Source organism: Spermophilus citellus (genome assembly GCF_964194105.1).
Source record: "Spermophilus citellus genome assembly, chromosome: X".
Lineage (NCBI taxonomy): Eukaryota > Metazoa > Chordata > Mammalia > Rodentia > Sciuridae > Spermophilus > Spermophilus citellus.
The window spans coordinates 147,427,622-147,447,996 of record NC_138190.1 but is presented as its reverse complement, the minus strand read 5'-3'; the positions used below and the strand labels follow the sequence as shown (position 1 = coordinate 147,447,996).

The window sequence follows — 20,375 nt, the reverse complement described above, 5'->3', positions numbered from 1 at the left end:
CATAAAAATATTCTGATTTTTAAATGCTGGAAACTCCTTTTTTTCTCCCCCCTGTACCGGGGAATGAACCCAGGGATGCTTAACTTTTAAGCCACAGCCACAGCCCTTTTTATATTTTATTTTGAGATTAGGATCTCACCAAATTTCTTTTTTAGGGCCTCTTTAAGTTGCTGAGGCTGGCTTTGAACTTGTGATGTTCCTGCCTCAGTCTCTTGAGCCATTGGGATTATAGGCCTGTGCCACCATGCCCAGCAGCAACTAATTCTTAAAGCATGATTTTATAAGGCCCTGGGCCTCAGTAGGAAGGGAGAAACCACATTCTTGTTGGCACTTCAATGTATTTGCCTCTGAGTAGCTAAAGGATTGCCTACTTATTGGGGCTAGCCTGGATAGAAAAAGATAATAGGAAGCTCAAGATGCTTTAGGCCAGGTGTGCTTGAACTGCTGCTGTCTACCTACCTGGACAGGATGTCCAGAGGGTGCTGGGCAATCTACCATGCCTCTCTTAGCAGTCCTGGAGGCCACCTCTTAACTATATCTGGCTACTTGCCTCCTATTTCTCGGGGGACTTTGTCTCTAGTCTGTAGCTTTTATAAATGGAAAGAAAAACAGTAATGCAGGGTGGATCTTCTGTGTCCAGTGGGCCACTGATGGTCAATGAGAAGCCCCAAGAGGGTGACACAGCACACTCACCATGTTTTGCTCAGCAATAAAACACTCGATGAATCGTTCAGGGTGTTCTTTCTTGAATATCTCAGAGAAGGTGGAGTTCTTGGTGTCACCATCCAGCACAATGACTCTGTTGTTTGCATGGCCCAGCTTAGCTAGAGCCAAACCACATGCTTTTCGAGTAGCCACCTAGAAGAAAGTCAAGTGGCATGATTTCTTGGAATGCACTTAGAAGGCAGGCACAATTTTGTAGAATGACAAATTGTTATCTTGATGAAGAAATTAAATAATCTCTTTTTATTTCACATACTCTTAAGCCCCACTTGCCGTATAGGAAAACACTCCACAACTCAACAGGAAGATTCTGACATTGTAGTTTTTTACTTCATTCTTCAATTAACTTTGCTACATTAATTAGTTTACTGTCTAAAAATTCACAGATGGCATTTTATTTGAAATATCTGAATTAACTACATTTATTGTCCCATTCAGATAGTTTATTAAAAATTTTAAATTCATTTTCTAAAATGTGGATGCCTCTGTTGCTTTTTAATTATAAAACTGATAATACTAATTGCAAATTAATTGCAAGCTATAAAATATCAACTTTAGAATCATGACACCAATAATAAAAAATTCCATTAGGATATAGTTTGAGATTGAACTGAATTTATAAATTAATTTAGGGGAGAACTAGCATCTTTACAATATGGACTTTTTATATTAAAAAATAAGGTAAAACAAAAACAAACAAAAAACCCCTGAACAAGGCTGGCAATATAGCTCTGTTGGTAGAGTACTTGGCCTTGCATGCACAAGGTCCTGGGATCAATCCCCAGCACCACAAAAAACAAAAAACCAAGCTGGGTGGTGCACGCCTGTAATCCCAGCGGCTAGGGAAGCTGAGGCAAGAGGATTGTGAGTTCAAAGCCAGCCTCAGCAAAAGCAAGGCACTAAGCAACTCAGTGAGACCCTGTCTCTAAATAAAATACAAAACAGGGCTGCGGATGTGGCTCAGTGGTCGAGTGTCCAAGTTTAACCCCCAGTACAAAACAAACAAACCCCCAAACAAAACAAAAACAAGGATCCAGGCACAGTAATGTATGCCCCTAATCCCAGGGACTCTAAAGGCTGAGGTAGGAGGATCACAAGTTTTAGGCCAGCCTCCAACTTAGCAAGGCCCTGTATCAAAATTTAAAATTAAAAAGGGCTGAAGGTGTAGCTCAAGGGAAAGCACCTAATCCTCAGTATGACCAAACCAAACCAAAAACCAAAACAAGGCTTGACAATCCCTGAAACTGTTTTTTTTTTTTTTTTTGCACCAGGGATTGAAACCAGAGGGACTTAACCACTGACCCACATGCCCAAAGCTTTCTATTTTTTGTTCTGAGACACAGTCTTGCTTAGTTGTGCAGAGCCAACTTTGAATTTGTGATGCTCCTGCTTCAGCTTCCCAAGTTGCTGGGATTACAAGTGTGCGCCACTGCACCTGGATCCTCAAACTGTTAAGTGCAGAATTACCATATGACTTAGCAATTCTACTCCTAGGTATATTCCCAAGATAAAATGTAAACCTATACAAAAACTTGGACACAAATGTCCAAAGAAACATTATTCCCAATACTCAAAAGTTAGAAACAACCAAATGTCTATCAATGGATGAATGAATAAACAACATGTGGTATACCTATAAATGGAATGTTATTCAGTCATAAAAAGAAACAAAGTACTGCAGCATGAATGAGCTTCAAAAACACTATGCTAAGTCAAAGAGACCAGACGCAGAAAATCATATATGGCTGGGGATGCTGCTCAGTGGATGAGTGCCCCTGAGTTCAAAAACTCCCCCTCAGAAAATGTGGTGCTATGGACGTAGGTCTAGCATGCATGAGACCCTGGGTTAGAGCCCCAGCACCACAAAAAAAGCAATGTGTACACACACTATCAAATTCAAAAGCTATAACAAGATATCAAATGAAGAGGCTATATTCCTTTTGTTCTTGTCCCTCAGCTACCTGGTTCCCCTTTCCAGATGTAAATGGCAATAAGGCTTTCATGAGGGCTGGGATGTGGCTCAAGTGGTAGCGTGCTTGCCTAGCATGCATAAGGCACTGGGTTCGATTGTCAGCACCACATAAAAATAAAATAAAAAAGATATTGTGTCCACCTAAAACTAAAAAATAAATTAAAAAAAAATAAGGCTTTCATGAGGCCTGTTTAAAGAAATGGTCTAAGCACAAATACCTGATGGGCATTTCTTACAAAGGCACATGATCTTCTTTTAGGCTTCTAGTTGCACAAGCATATTAATACAGATTTTGTATATCTAAATTTATTTTTGGCCATTTTACTATTATAAAGGGATCATCTTCTTACCATCATACCTAATAACCAGTTATAATTAAGGTAAAGTATCTTCACACCAATTTATGCCATTATACATGTACTCTTTTTTTGGCATTACAATTCTTAATGCACATATATACCACAATTTTTCATATCATCTCTGTTTGTACATAAGGTATGTTGGCACCAAATTCAAATCTTCATACATGTATTTTGTATAATGAACATATTTTATATACAGAGATACAAAAAATTGTGCTGTATATGTGTAATTAGGATTGTAATGCATTTTACTGTTGTCGTGTATTTAAAAAATAAATAAATTTTAAAAAATAATTAAGGTAAAAAGGAATTGATTCTTGTATGTTAGTTTTGCTACAAGCTCTCTCACTGGTCTTTGTTCTTAATTTTAACCATTTCTGGTTCTCTTGGGTTTTCCAGACATATAACTCTATCATCTGCAAATAATATGAAACTTACCTTCTCCTTGTTGGTACTGATTATTTTATTCTTTCATTTAACCACAGTGACTAACATTTCCAGAGTGGGGCTAAATCTCTTTGCAAGATTATTAAAAATGTTTTTACCATTAGGTACACAAAAGGGGCTCCAGGGCTAGGATTGTGGCTCAGTGTTAGATCACTTGCCTTGCATGTGAAAGGAACTGGGTTTGAAACTCAACATCACATAAAAATAAATAAGATATTGTGTCCACATACAACTAAAAAAATTTAAAAAATAAAAAGGGGCTCCAGATTTACAATATATTTATCTAGAACTGAACCTAGTCTTGCACTATACTGAAGAGCAACATCTCCAGCCCTAAGCAATTTTTCAAACAGGAATGAATGCTGAAATTTTACTTAATGTTTTACTTTCTTTAATACATATAAAACTCACGGATGTATTATTAGGTCAAACAGTCCCTGACTCTTTAATTGTTCAATTTTTTGGGCTTTACAATGGTTTTTGAAAGTTATTCACATTTTTTTTTTGAGAGAGAGAGAGAGAGAGAGAGAGAGAGAGAGAGAGAGAGAGAGAGAGAATTTTTTTAATATTTATTTTTTTAGTTTTCGGCAGACACAACATCTTTGTATGTGGTGCTGAGGATCAAACCCAGGCAGCACACATGCCAGGCGAGCGCGCTACCGCTTGAGCCACATCCCCAGCCCCAACATTTGTTATTAACTATACTTCAAATGTTCAGTTTTGATCTTTTCCCAAGCTAATTATATATTATATGATATCTTCTTGTGATGCTGGGTAGCAGTAGTGAACCACACAGCTCATAATCAGCCATGAAATCATGAGGTTGAACAACTGACACTTTGCATTGTATTGTTGAGCTGTGTTGTTTGCTAGTTTTGGTGTATTAAATGAATTTTCAACTCATGATATTTTCAACTTATAATGTGTTTATTTGGACATATTCCCATCCTAAGTCAATGAGCATTTGTATTAAGTTTCCCATATTGACAAATGATCTGAATAATTAATTTAAACTTCACTGATTCATGATTCTTTTTTCTTTTGAGATGGAATCTATGTTGCCCAGAATGGTCTTAATTCCTGATCTCAATGGTTTGAAAGTTATTCACCTTTGTTATAAAAATGGGGACCCTCCAATTTTAGACTCTCAAGTTCTGAGAGTATAGGTACATGCGATTGCATCAAACTTATATACTTGCCATTTAAAAAAATTTGAGTGTTGAGACAGTCTTGCTAAGTTGTGCAGGTTGTCATAAACTTCTTTTAATGTACTAATGCAGATGACCTTGGTTAATGTTTTACTTAGTTTTTTTTTTGCACTGATATTTATAATTGGTCTATAGTTATTTTTTTTAAAGAGAGAGGAGAGAGAGAATTTTTTTTTTTTTTTTTTAGTTCTCGGCGGACACAACATCTTTGTTGGTATGTGGTGCTGAGGATCGAACCCGGGCCGCACGCTTGCCAGGCGAGCGCGCTACCGCTTGAGCCACATCCCCAGCCCCTGGTCTATAGTTTTCTTTGGGCTATTTTTTGTTACATTTTGGCTTCATAAATGAATTGAGATGATACTTTGGTCTTCAAATTTGGAAAGGTTTGAAACAGCTAAAGAATTACCTATTCTTTGAAGGCTAAAAATAAGTCACCCTTGAAATTTGGTGAACCTGATGCTTCAGAGGTATTATCTTGAACAGTTTCCTCAAGACTTTTTCCTATGGCTATTGACAGATTTAAGCTTTTTCTATCTCTTTTAGTCAACTTTTGATATTTCATGCATTCCTAAAATATGGCCCCCATCCTTTTAAACATGTTTTCATACCAATTAGCATGGAGTTGTATAGATTTCTATTCATATATATAAATATATATGTATATTTTAGTTGTAGATGGACACAACACCAATTTGTTTGTTTGTTTGTTTATTTATGTATGTATGTATGTATGTGGTGCTGAGGATCAAACCCAGTGCCTTACACATGCTAGGAGAGTGTTCTACCACTGAGCCCCTCTCTTAATTCTTTTTTTTTTAATATTTATTTTTTAGTTACAGATGGATACATATCTTTATTTTATTTTTTTTATTTTTATGTGGTGCTGAGGATCGAACTCAGTGCCTCACGCATGCTAGGCGAGTGCTCTACCTCTGAGCCACAATCCCAGCCCCTCTCTTAATTCTTTATGTGTTCTCTGCATCTGTGTTTATTGCCTTTTCCCAAAGACTAAATTTTATTTTTTTAAAATTTATTTTGTAGTTTTAGGTGGACATAATATTTTTTTATTTTTATGTGGTGCTGAGGATTGAACCCAGGTCCTCATGCATGCTAGGTAAGCACTCTACCACTGAGCCACAACCGCAGTCCCAAGACTAAATTTAATATATTTATGGCTTTTATCTCATTAAGGAGGCTAGCTAATAGCTTGTTTGCTATATTGGTAATTCAAAGGGCAAGTTTTGACGGATTTCCATCGCACGAGGTTCGGCTGCGGGGGCTCGGACGCGGGCGATTTCTCTGCAGGAGGGTCGCGCCCCGCAGCTGGAGTCTGCGGCACGCGCTGGGAAGCGGCGAGGTGCCGGAGCGGGGGTGCAGCGATGCGGATTCTGGGGGCTCCTGCCAGTGGTGCAATGGCCATGCTTAGTGCTGAGTTCCGGCTTTGAGACAGAGGAGAGAAGCGGTCCAGTTCGGTTCTCGACACCGGTCGGACCACGGAGGAGGACAGCAGCCGCCATCTTGGAGAGCTGATGTAATCATCCCTGTTTTCTACTGATCTCAGCTCATTCAGCTACGGAACAGGTGATTTCAGGCTGGTATTTGCCTGCGACTTGCAGACAGATCGCTCACAGGCTCGGGGCTGGAGAACCAGTGGAGAATACTCCTAGGGGCTCGCTCCTGGCAAGGCGTGCGCCGGGCTCTGAGCAGCCGGATTCTGGTTCCAGGGGCTGCTTTGGCCCAGGGCTGGGGAACCTGTGGAGAATGCGTGTTGAGGCCAGCTCCAAGTGGAGCGTGAGCCAGGATCGGAGAGGCCGGGTTCTGGCTCCTGAAGCTGCTTTGGCTCAGGGTTGGGGAACCTGCGGTGACTGCTTCTCAGTCCGGGTCCTGCTGGGTGCTGTGGGGGCCAGGGGGGCAGAGTGGAGCTGCCGCCTGCGCCCAGAGTAGGCCAAGTGACCCGCCGGCATGGTATCACGACACCCCAACTGCAGCTGGGGCCGAAGAGAGTAGCCGCCCACGCCTAGAACAGGACCAGCGACCCGATGGCGTGGTAGCCAAGTCACCCCATTTGGAGTAGGGGCTGTACAGAGCTGCCGTCTGAGCCTGTAAGGTAGGCAGACCTGCGATCCACTGGCAGGACAGGTCTGGTAGCCTGCCAGCCTGGTGGACACGTACCACCGAGGCAGTCACGTCACACTGGTTGGAGTGGGGGTGGAGCAGAGCCGCTGCCCGTGTCCGGAAAAGGCCCAGCGACCTGTTGGAGAGGCAGTCAGGTACCCCCATTGGGAGTGGGGGCTGAGAAGAACTGCCGCGGAGCCCGCAAGGTAGACAGACCTGCGACCCACCGGCGGAACAGGCCTAGAGGCCTGCCAGTGTGGTAGATACGTCACACCAATTGGAGTAGGGGCTGAGCAGAGCCGCCGCCCACATCCGGATCAGGACCAAGGAACCGAGGGCGTGGTAGTTATGTCACCACAATTGGAGTGCGGGCAGAGCAGAGCCGCCACCCGCGCCCGCAGGGTGGGCAGACCTGCGACCGACCAGAGTGGTAGACAGATCACCCTAATTAGAGGAGGAGCACAGCCACTACCCGCCCTGCAAGGGAGATTTTCCAACTATACAAGAGCAATATAAATAAATAGGGGGAAAATTTCAAAAACACAACAGTTTCACCAAGCAGAAAGAAACGCAAGCAATATGAAAAGACAAGGAAAGAAAGGACCACAAGCAATGCAGGTCAACTCAACTTTAGAAGAGGTAATAGCTGCAACAGATGGAATGTCAGAAAAAGAGTTCAGGATATACATGCTTCAGATGATCTGGAGTCTCAAGGAAGACATGAGACAGCAAAATCAGACAATGAAAGATCACTTTGACAAGGAACTACATAAACAAATCCAGGAAGTAAAAGATCAATTACACAGGGAGATAGAGGTAATAAAAAACAAACAAATAGAAATCCTAGAAATGCAGGAAGCAATAAACCAACTTAAAAACTCAATTGAGAATACTACCAGCAGAGTAGATCACTTAGAAGATAGAACATCAGACAATGAAGACAAAGTATTTCAACTTGAAAAGAACATAGACAGCTCAGCAAGACTGCTAAGAAACCATGAGCAGAACATACAAGAAATATGGGACAACATTAAAAGACCAAACTTAAGAGTCATTGGGATACAGGAAGGCACAGAGCTCCAAACCAAAGGGATAAACAATCTATTCAATGAAATAATACGAGAAAACTTCCCAGACTTGAAGAATGAAACAGAATCCCATATCCTAGAAGCCTATAGGACGCCGAATGTGCAAAATCATAAGAGATCCACACCTACACATTATAATCAAGATGCCCAGCATACAGAATAAGGAGAGAATTTTAAAAGCTACAAGAGAAAGGAAGCAGATTACATTTAGGGGTAAACCAATCAGGATAACAGCTGATCTCTCAACACAGACTCTGAAAGCTAGAAGATCCTGGAATAACATATTTCAAACACTGAAAGAAAATGGGTTCCAACCAAGAATCGTGTATCCGGCGAAATTAAGCTTCAGGATGGAAGATGAAATTAAAACCTTCCACGATAAACAAAAGTTAAAAGAATTCGCAGCTAGAAAACCATCTCTTCAAAAAATCCTTGGCAAAACATTACAGGAAGAGGAAATGGAAAATAACAATGAAAACCAACAGTGGGAAGTAGGACAGTAAAGGGGGGAAAGTAATCAAAGAGGAAAACAAATCAGGTTTAGTAACATTAATAAACAAATATGGCTGGAAGAACAAACCATATCTCAATAATAACCCTAAATGTTAGTGGCTTAAACTCACCAATTAAGAGACACAGGCTAGTCGAATGGATCACAAAACAAGATCCAACAATATGTTGCCTACAGGAGACGCATTTGATAGGAAAAGATATACATAGACTGAAGGTGAAAGGTTGGGAAAAATCATACCACTCATATGGACTGCAGAAACAAGCAGGAGTGTCCATACTCATATCTAATAAAATAGATTTCAAGCCAAAGTTAATCAAAAGGGATAAAGAGGGACACTGCATACTGCTCAAGGGAACCACACACCAACAAGACATAACAATCATAAATATATATGCCCCAAACAATGGTGCAGCTATGTTTGTTAAGCAAACTCTTCTCAAGTTCAAGAGTCTAATAGACCACCATACAATAATCATGGGAGACTTCAACACACCTCTCTCACCACTGGACAGATCTTCCAAACAAAAGTTAAATAAGGAAACTATAGAACTCAATAACACAATTAATAACCTAGACTTAATTGACATATATAGAATATACCACCCAACATCAAGCAGTTACACTTTTTTCTCAGCAGCACATGGATCCTTCTCAAAAATAGATCATATATTATGTCACAGGGCAACTCTTAGACAATATAAAGGAGTAGAGATAATACCATGCATCCTATCTGATCATAATGGAATGAAACTGAAAATCAACGATAAAAGAAGGAAGGAAAAATCATGCATCACTTGGAGAATGAATAGGTTACTGAATGATCAATGGGTTTTAGAAGACATCAAGGAGGAAATTAAAAACTTCTTAGAGTTAAATGAAAACACAGACACAACATATCGGAATCTATAGGACACATTGAAAGCAGTTCTAAGAGGAAAATTCATTGCTTGGAGTTCATTCCTTAAAAAAAGAAAAAACCAACAAATAAATGATCTCATACTTCATCTCAAAATCCTAGAAAAAGAAGAGCAAAACAACAGCAAAAGAAGTAGAAGGCAAGAAATAATTAAAATCAGAGCTGAAATTAATGAAATTGAAACAAAAGAAACAATTGAAAAAATTGACAAAACTAAAAGTTGGTTCTTTGAAAAAATAAATAAAATCAACAGACCCTTAGCCATGCTAACGAAGAGAAGAAGAGAGAGAACTCAAATTACTAGCATACGGGATGAAAAAGGCAATATCACAACAGACACTTCAGAAATACAGAAGATAATCAGAAATTATTTTGAAGCCTTATATTCCAATAAAATAGAAGATAGTGAAGCCATAGATAAATTTCTTAAGTCATATAATCTGCCCAGATTGAGTCAGGAGGATATAGACAACCTAAACAGACCAATATCAATTGAGGAAATAGAAGAAACCATCAAAAGACTACCAACTAAGAAAAGCCCAGGACCAGATGGGTATACAGCAGAGTTTTACTAAACTTTTAAGGAGGAACTAATACCAATACTTTTCAAGCTATTTCAGGAAATAGAAAAAGAGGGAGAACTTCCAAATACATTCTACGAGGCCAACATCACCCTGATGCCTAAACCAGACAAAGACACTTCAAAGAAAGAAAACTACAGACCAATATCTCTAATGAACCTAGATGCAAAAATCCTCAATAAAATTCTGGCGAATCGGATTCAAAAACATATCAAAAAAATTATACACCATGATCAAGTAGGATTCATCCCTGGGATGCAAGGCTGGTTCAATATACGGAAATCAATAAATGTTATTCACCACATCAATAGACTTAAAAATAAGAACCATATGATCATCTCGATAGATGCAGAAAAAGCATTCGACAAAGTACAGCATCCCTTTATGTTCAAAACTCTAGAAAAATTAGGGATAACAGGATCATACCTCAACATTGTAAAAGCAATCTATGATAAGCCACAGGCCAGCATCATTCTGAATGGAGAAAAATTGAAGGCATTCCCTCTAAGATCTGGTACAAGACAGGGATACCCTCTCTCACCACTTCTGTTCAACATAGTCCTCGAAACACTGGCCAGAGCAAGATAGACAGACGAAAGAAATTAAAGGCATAAAAATAGGAAAAGAAGAACTTAAATTATCACTATTTGCAGGTGACATGATTCTATACCTAGCAGACCCAAAAGGGTCTACAAAGAAACTATTAGAGCTAATAAATGAATTCAGCAAAGTGGCAGGATATAAAATCAACACGCATAAATCAAATGCATTCCTGTATATCAGCAACAAATCCCCTGAAACGGAAATGAGGACAACTACTCCATTCACAATATCCCCCCAAAAAATAAAATACTTGGGAATCAACCTAACAAAAGAGGTGAAAGACTTATACAATGAAAACTACAGAACCCTAAAGAGAGATATAGAAGAAGACCTTAAAAGATAGAAAAATATAGCCTGTTCATGGATAGGCAGAACTAACATCATCAAAATGGCGATATTACCAAAAGTTCTCTATAGGTTCAATGCAATGCCAATCAAAATCCCAACAGCATTTCTTGTAGAAATAGATAAAACAATCATGAAATTCATATGGAATAATAAAAGACCCAGAATAGCAAAAACAGTGCTAAGCAGGAAGTGTGAATCAGGTGGTATAGCGATACCAGACTTCAAACTATACTACAGAGCAATAGTAATAAAAACAGCATGGTACTGGTACCAAAACAGGTGGGTGGACCAATGGTACAGAATAGAGGACACAGAGACCAATCCACAAAACTACAACTATCTTATATTTGATAAAGGGGCTAAAAGCATGCAATGGAGGAAGGATAGCATCTTCAACAAATGGTGCTGGGAAAACTGGAAATCTATTTGCATCAAAATGAAACTGAATCCCTTTCTCTCGCCATGCACAAAAGTTAACTCAAAATGGATCAAGGAGCTTGATATTAAATCAGAGACACGGCGTCTGATAGAAGAAAAAGTTGGCTACGATCTACATACTGTGGGGTCGGGCTCCAAATTCCTCAATAGGACACCCATAGCGCAAGAGTTAACAAATAGAATCAACAAATGGGACTTACTCAAACTAAAAAGTTTTTTCTCAGCAAAAGAAACAATAAGAGAGGTAAACAGGGAGCCTACATCCTGGGCACAAATCTTTACTCCACACACTTCAGATAGCGCCCTAATATCCAGAGTATACAAAGAACTCAAAAAAAATTAGACAATAAGATAACAAATAACCCAATCAACAAATGGGCCAAGGACCTGAACAGACACTTCTCAGAGGAGGACATACAATCAATTAATAAGTACATGAAAAAATGCTCACCATCGCTAGCAGTCAGAGAAATGCAAATCAAAACCACCTTAAGATACCATCTCACTCCAGTAAGATTGGCAGCAACAAGTGCTGGCGAGGATGCAGGGAAAAGGGTACACTTTTTCATTGTTGGTGGGACTGCAAATTGGTGCAGCCAATTTGGAAAGCAGTATGGAGATTTCTTGGAAAGCTGGGAATGGAACCACCATTTGACCCAGCTATTCCCCTTCTTGGTCTATTCCCTAAAGACCTAATAAGAGCATGCTACAGGGACACTGCTACATCGATGTTCATAGCAGCACAATTCACCATAGCAAGATTGTGGAACCAACCTAGATGCCCTTCAATAGATGAATGGATAAAAAAATGTGGCATTTATACACAATGGAGTATTACTCTGCATTAAAAAATGACAAAATCATAGAATTTGGAGGGAAATGGATGGCATTAGAGCAGATTATGCTAAGTGAAGCTAGCCAATCCTTAAAAAATAAATGCCAAATGACTGCTTTGATATAAGGGGAGTAACCAAGGACAGGGTAGGGACGAAGAGCTTGAGAAGAAGATTAACATTAAACAGGGATGAGAGGTGGGAGGGAAAGGGAGTGAGAAGGGAAATCGCATGGAAATGGAAGGTGATCCTCAGGGTTTTACAAAATTACATATAAGAGGAAATGAGGGGTAAGAGAAGAATAATACAAGTGGAAGAAATGATTAACAGTAGAGGGGGTAGAGAGAGAAATGGGGAGGGGAGGGGATAGTAGAGAATAGGATAGACAGCAGAATACATCAGACACTAGAATGGCAATATGTAAATCAATGGAAGTGTAACTGATGTGATACAGCAATCTGTATACAGGGTAAAAATGGGAGTTCATAACCCACTTGAATCAAACTGTGAAATATGATATATTAAGAACTATGTAATGTTTTGAACAACCAACAATAAAAAAAGAAAAAATAAATAAAAAAAACAAAGGGCAAGTTTTATAACTTCTTTTGTTTTTAATTTGATTTTTGGAGTTGTAGATGGACATAATGCTTTTATTTTATTTGTTTATTTCTATGTGGTGCTGAGGATTGAACCCAGTGCCTCACACATGCTAAGCAAGCACTCTGCCACTGAGCCACAGTCCCAGTCCCAAAGGACCAATTTTAGAATCACACATTAATGTGTCTTCTTTTTTAATTCACTGATTTTTGGGCAGGGGTACCGGGGATTGAACTCAGGGGCACTCAACCACTGAGCAACTTCCCCATCCTGTTTTGTATTTTATTTAGAGACAGGGTCTCACTGAGTTGCTTAATTAGCACCTCACCACTGCTGAGGCTAGCTTTGAACTTGAGATCCTCCTGCCTCAGCCTCCTGAGCCACTGGGATTATAGGCATGTGCCACTGCACCCAGCTAATTTGCTGATTTTTGACAAACTACTCAATTTTTTTCCTATTCATAAGTTCTTTTAAAAAATTAAAAGTTCCCATAATCCCTTCTTTCAAATAAACACTTAACAATTTGATGTCATTCCTCTAAATACACTTTTATGTCCTATAATAAATAATGTGCTAACTCCTTTTAAGATTTTCTACACAAAAATAAAATTATATGTTACTTTTCATTCAAAAACTTCTAGTAAGGGCTGGGGATGTGGCTCAAGTGGTAGTGCACTCGCCTGGCATGCATGCGGCCCGGGTTCGATCCTCAGCACCACATACCAACAAAGATGTTGTGTCCGCCGAGAACTAAAAAAATAAATATTAAAAATTCTTTCTCTCTCTCTCTCCTCTCTTTCTCTCTTAAAAAAAAAAGAATTCTCAAAAAAAAGTAAAAAAAAAAAACTTCTAGTAATAATTTAGGCAAGCTCAGCCTCTCTTGCTGGGTTGTTTCCAATTTTGGTATCAGAACCCACACTGCAATCAACATTCCTTCCAATAGACATATCTGCATGCTTACAGATATGTGTTTTTATAGGATAAATCCCTATAAGTTGCACAGCTAGTTTGAAGGGTATGAAGAGCTGAAGTATTAAGACACATTGCCAAAGTACCCTTCTGCTTTTTAATTTCTTTCCTAATTTCTCAAGTGGTTAATTCATCTGGTTTTAATCTATATTGTCAGGTTAAGAAAACAACCAAACGGGGCTGGGATTGTGGCTCAGCGGTAGAGTGCTCGCCTAGCATGGGCAGGGCCTGGGTTCGATCTACACCTAAAAAATAAATATTATAAAAAAGAAAATAACCAATACTCAAAATTTGTGCAAATAAACAGGGAAAATAAAAGAAGAGTCAAAAAATACTTCCTTCCAGGCTGAGATTGTATTTCAGTGGTGGAGTACTTGCTTATTAGGTGTGAGGTACTGGGTTTGATCCTCAGCACCACATAAACACAAATAAATGAAACAAAGGTATTGCATCCATCTACAACTAAAAAAAATATTTTTAAATGCCTTAAAAATATTTCCACCTAGGCCTGCTGCCTTATTTCTTCTGTCTTGAAGACCCAACCTTTTTTAGGTCTGCTATAGTATATCACAGGGCAGAATATAAAAATAACAAAAAACCACTGGGCATGGTGGTGTACAACTACAGTTCAGCTCTTCAGGCAGGATCACTCAAGCCCAGGAGTCTGAGGAGAACCTGGGCAGCATAGCAAGATCTTGTCTTAAATACACACACACACCCCAAAAACTTTTATATAAGGCTTTATGTTTAGGGTTTTACACATAACTTGATTCCTTTTTGAAGAATTGTTGTTTGATAAATTGGACTGCTTTCTTGTGTAATCCAGCAAAAAGTTCAAAAGATTGGCCCATCCTTCTCAGGCAGACACACAATCATGGTAGTTTTGTGCATAGTTGGACTGTCAGGGCACAAATTGAACTAAGGAAGCAAGACAAAGCCATAAGGCCCTGGATGGTAATAAATAGGAATTGATCAGTATGAAAATTCAGACCTAAGTAAGTATAAAAGCAAAGAATAAAAAAAGAGAATAAACCCATCTTTACTGATTATAACCATTAAGTAATTATCACACAATTGGTTTATCCATTGATATTAAGATAAATCAAGAATACTATGTATTTAGGAAGAAAGAGAACAAAGCATGTTGATATACATGATTTAGTCAATCATCCACATTTTGCTTACCACATCGCCAACTTCATAAGCAGGTGGACAGGTCATTTTTATATCCATGATATTGACTTGAGGTGAATCCTCAATAGGGGATTGTGGTAAAAGACTCCTGTTGGTCTGTATCTGGCTCTCAATTAATTTGATAATTGCATCTGCTCTTTCTTTTGGCATTGGTTTTCCATACCAACTTTCTGCATCTTCAACATCTGCAAGAAAAAAGCCATTCATTCCAAACTTTTAATGAGCATCTATTAGGTCATTTGAAAGGCTTTACGATTAAAAAAATGTTAAATCTTACTGCAGTCAGAGAGATCAGCCTGAACAAAGGCCATGTGACTTTAAAGGGGGCCATTGGCCCATATTCGGTAAATGGAGAGAAGAATGTGGGAGATTAAGTTGAAAAGACAGAAAGGGTAGACTGTGGAGTGGAGGGCTCATGGGTATAAAGAGTCTGAATTTTATCCAAAACAACCTGGGAAACCATTGAAGGGATTGGATTAGTAAATGATTAGTCATGTTGTATAAAGATCACTGTGTAGCAATGTGGAGACAGGCTTGGAAGGAAGCAAGCTGGAAGTGGACAGACCCCTCCAGATGTTGTTGCAGTTCATAAGAGATGATGGGGGCTTGGCAACAATTGTGGCAGTTGAGATGGGGAGGGGAAAACACATCTTATATACTCTAAGGGATCACATATATGGGGGTGAGAACATAGGGGAGAGGGAGAGTCAAGGACAGTGCCCAGGGTTCTGCCAAGGAACACTGGTAATGTTATTTATGGAACTGGGGGAACCACAGTAAGATTATATTTGGGGGGAAGAGTTGTAGACTGGTTTTATTCTAAAATATCTATATTATTGTTTAAAGAAACCAGAAATCTAGACTTGAACAATTTCAGACAGCCTTAAGTATGCAAGGACTTAGTCTTTTAAAACTCCTTCCTGGGCTGGGGCTATAGCTCAGTGGCAGAGCACTTACTTGATGCATGTGAGGCACTGGGTTCAATTCTTAGCACCACATAAAAATAAACAAATAACAAATAGCATAGCATGATGTCTATGTACAACTACAAAAAAAAATTTTTTTAAAAAACCAACCAACCAAACAAACAAACAAAAAAAAACCACCCACCTTGGGCTGGGGTTGTAGCTCAGTGGCAGAGAACTTGCCTAATGTGTGAGCACTGGGTTTGATTCTCAGCACCACATATAAATAACTAAAATAAAGGTCCATTAACAACTAAAAAATGTGTTTAAAAAAAACCCACCTTCCTTCCCCAATCCTAGTTCCACAGCTGCCATTTCAAGATGTGATAATTCACCAAGTCCCTGTGTTTTTCTAGATGGCCTGGGCCGAAGCAAGTGTACATGTATGCATACTCTTATTCATGGGGCTGCTCATACATGTAGCACAGTTTATCATTCTATGAATGGAACAGTGAAGATCATTTCACATTAGCCTTCCAATTAATGCACCACCACACATGGAAGAATGTTTTGATTGTTATAGTTATTGTAGATAAATGAACGCTTAATGAACTCTTCTCCTAGCCACTCCTTCACACAGGTTGACTGGCTTTCCCCTCCTACCCTAACCAGACAGAGTTATCTAGTGAGGGCAAGAGAGGAGTCTTGAGCACATGTTACAGGTGTTATCATTGTTCACTAAGGAAAAGGCATCTGCTTTGCCAGTTTAAGCATCCTTCTGTTGTGCACACAGACATTCTGAATACACACAAGTAGGAAAGAAACACTTACTTGGCATGCCCCGGCCCTTGAAGGTCTTGGCAACCACGGCAGTGGGCTTGCTTTTCACTTGAGCTGCTTGCCAGAACACCTGGCACAGTGCCTCCACATCACGACCATCCACCATGTAAGTGTTCCACCTGTCAACAAGGATACCAGGTTACAAGGAAGAAGGGAAGCAGGACAGAAAGAAGGTAAGGCAAGAAAAGGTATAGTTACCCAAAGGCTTCACAGCGCTTCTGATAGACTTCTATGCAGTGTTCAAGGGGCAAGGTGCCACCATGTCCCAGGCGGTTCACATCAAAGATCACCACAAGATTATCCAGACTGTAGTAGGAAGCGAAGGCCAATGCCTCCCAGACAGAGCCTTCAGACGACTCACCATCTCCCAGGAGGCAGAACACACGGTAGCTGGAGCAAGCCAAGAAAAGTTTAGGATCCTGCTGGGGGCTTACCTGGACCACTTAAACAAATGCATTTCAGGGACAGGGACAAAGGAACAGACTGGACAAGACTGGAGATGCCACTTCAGATCATCAGGTCCCTATGCCTATTTTCTCCTTACCAATTCTGAGCATACTCAGCAGCTGAAGAAAGGACATTCTAAATGCTTGGGCCTCATGAGATGGTCATCACCTTTGGTGAGCTTTCTCATTCCAGCTCTGAGGCTATTTTTAGCTGCTTCTGCTATTTCTCTCAATCAGAAAGCAAAAGGGCAAGAGGAGAATGGGAAGAAAGCAGTTCCCTGAAATTCCCAAACAACATGCACACATAAATTTTCTTGGCAAATTCCATTTTTAAGTACCACTATCTTCTATTTCTTTCTTTCTTTTTTTTTTTTTTTTTGGGTACTGGGGATTGAACTCAAGGGTGCATAACCATTGAGCCACATCTCCAGTCCTTTTAAATATTTTATATAGACAGGGTTTCACTAATTTGCTTAGGGCCTTCCTAAATTGCTGAGGCTGGCTTTGAACTCACAATCCTCCTACCTCAGCCTCCCAAGCTGCTGGGATTATAGGCATGCACCACCATGCCCAGTACCACTTCCTTCTATTTCTGATATTACAATTTATCTACAATAACTATAACAATCAAAACATTCTTCCATGTATGGTGGTGCATGCCTATAATTCCAGCAACTCAGGAAGCTGAGACAGGAGGTTCACAAGTTTGAGGCCAGCCTCAGCAACTTAGTGAGGCCTTAATAAATTTAGCAAGACTGTGTCTCAAAATTTGGAAAAAAAAAAGGCTGGGTATGTACCTCAGATCTCACTAAAATGCTCTAAGTTTAAAAAAAAAGTTAACTCCAGGATAAGAAAAAGAGAAACAGTCACCAATGAAAAATTTCATACCTATGGGAAATGGAGCAGGGTAGTTGCCTAAGGACTAGAGGAAGCACAATGAAATGCTTCCAGAGTCGCCATGGAGCCCATGGGAACTGATCATTTAGGGTTCTTCCCCATCTGAGGAGCTAGGTGGCTGTTTTCCCAAGGAGACAGAAGCTCCCCACCCTGGAGAAATTGAACCTGAGGGGCTCTGGACTCAGGCCTACTATACACATCAGAGGAAGTGGGTGCTCATGGAACTGGACCAGGTACATCACCACTGCTTTGCTCCCACATCAGCAACAGCAACCTCTCAAGAAAGAACTGATTTTCTTGTCTTTGAAAAGGGGGAACCAGGGCTAAAGATGTAGCTCAGTACTAGAAGAGCACTTGCCTAGCATGTGTGAGACACTGGGTTTGATCCTCAGCACCACATACAAATAATTAAAGGAATTGCATCCATCTACAACTAAAACAAAAGAAAAAGGGGGAATCAACCCAGAAAAACGTCCTTTATTATTAATATTCAGGGGCCCTATGCAAAGACAAACCCATTCATGAGTTCATTCTAGAGGGAAGATCACCAGAGATGGAAAACACAAAGTTGTTACTTACGGAAGATCTATGTGCTAATACAGTGGTACCTATACTGCAGCTACCACTTAGACCCCAACCAGGAATGGTAAGACAGTTTCCAGAAACCTGATTTCTTTACTGCTCCAATACTTGGTAACATGAGCTTTAAAAATCATTTGTCTTCCCAAACTATTGAACTGAAAAGTTTAAGTGAGAAGATGGGGCAGTGGAGTGAATATGGGTAAGTGCCTTACCTGGCCTGGTCAAAGTACTTGCCAGTATATGCCATCCCACACGCAGCCCCCAGTCCTTGCCCAAGCCATCCTGTTGCCACATCAACAAAGGACAGTCTCTGTAAGAGAAAAGGGACCCAATGAACCTAGGAGCAGCTGTAGGACAAGAATGTCAGGCAGATTTCCAGTGCTGAATGTAAGCCACTCCTGTTGACCATCCTGCCAGGCTAGATGAATTCCTCTTTGACACGCCCATATGCACCCTGAGTCTCAGATCAATGTCATAAGAGGACTATGGGTTGAGCCCCACCCAGTCTGGGCTGGAAACTGGAATGACAAAGATGCCATGCCTAGGACTGCAGTTGTGGCTCAGTGGTAGAGTGCTTGCCAAGCATGTATGAGGCACTGGGTTCAATTCTCAGCACCGCATAAAAATAAATGAATAACATAATGGTATTGTGTCAATCTACAACCCAAGAATTTTTTTTAATTCTTAAAAAAAAAAGATGCCAGCTGGGCATACGCTTGTAATCCCAGCTGCTCAGGAGGCTGAGACAGGAGGATTGAGAGTTCAAAGCCAGCCTCAGCAAAAATCGAGGCACTAAGCAACTCAGTGAGACCCTGTCTCTAAATAAAATACAAAACAGGGCTAGGATATGGCTCAGTGGTCTAGTGCCCCCAAGTTCAATCCCAGGGACCCTGCCCCCCAAAAAAGATGCCATGCCCAGGTAACCACAGAATTCAGCATGGGGAGGGTGACTAGAACTTTGGGAACACAGAGGAGGGAACTTAACTGCAAAGCAGAAAATGTAAGGCATCTTCCCAAGGCCTTTGTTCCAGCCATGCAAAAACCACATGTGCAATCTTTTAGAAAATATGGGTTCTTTGGGGCTGGGATTGTGGTAGAGCGCTTGCCTAGCACGTGCGAGGCCCTGGGTTCGATCCTCACACCACATAAAAATAAATAAAATAAAGACAACTACAACTAAAAAATAAATATATAAAAAAAGAAAATATGGGTTCTTAAATAGAAACTCCCAACACTAAAGTTTGTGAGTTTCCTGGTTTATAAAACTCAGGTGAACTGTTGGTCATCTAGAAGTGCCACTACTATAAGCAGATCACTTTCCACTACTACTTTGCCACACCTCTACTAACATCCAGTTTGCATGTACCAAAATCCCTGTGCCATGAAGAGAATGTGACCCATGTAAGAGGGTTGCTGCTCTGGCGGGATATGCCCCACCCCTGAGCTTCCAGATATACTGAATGTATTTAATAGCTTCTGCTGCTGCCATCTCAGCCTAATTACTGACATCCCTTGCCTGTCAATGCAGTGGCCTCCCTGCCTCCCCGACAGACATTCTCAACCCAGCCACCAGTAGGAGTCTATTAAAACTTAAGGTAGGGGCTGGGGTTGTGGCTCAGCGGTAGAGTGCTCGCCTAGCATGCACTAGGCACTGGGTTCGATCCTCAGCACCACATAAATGTAAAATAAAGATATTGTGTCTACCTAAAACTTAAAGGTAAATAAATATTAAAAAAAAAAACTTAAGGTAGGGGGGAGCAGTGGCTGGGGATGTGGCTCAACAGTAGAGGGCTC

At 40.3% G+C, this 20,375-nt stretch overlaps 1 protein-coding gene across 1 annotated transcript in view; it reads right to left on the bottom strand.

Moving 5' to 3' along the window:
• TKTL1 (transketolase like 1) overlaps positions 1-20,375 on the bottom strand; it is a gene marked incomplete at both ends in the record, with an annotated part of 42,954 nt that overhangs the window by 15,127 nt on the left and 7,452 nt on the right. The window contains 5 exons of the mRNA XM_081278166.1: positions 694-858; positions 14,903-15,096; positions 16,648-16,775; positions 16,855-17,046; positions 18,794-18,891. Of these exons, the coding sequence (XP_081134292.1) occupies positions 694-858; positions 14,903-15,096; positions 16,648-16,775; positions 16,855-17,046; positions 18,794-18,891 (777 nt within the window). The remainder of the gene's footprint in view (positions 1-693; positions 859-14,902; positions 15,097-16,647; positions 16,776-16,854; positions 17,047-18,793; positions 18,892-20,375) is intronic.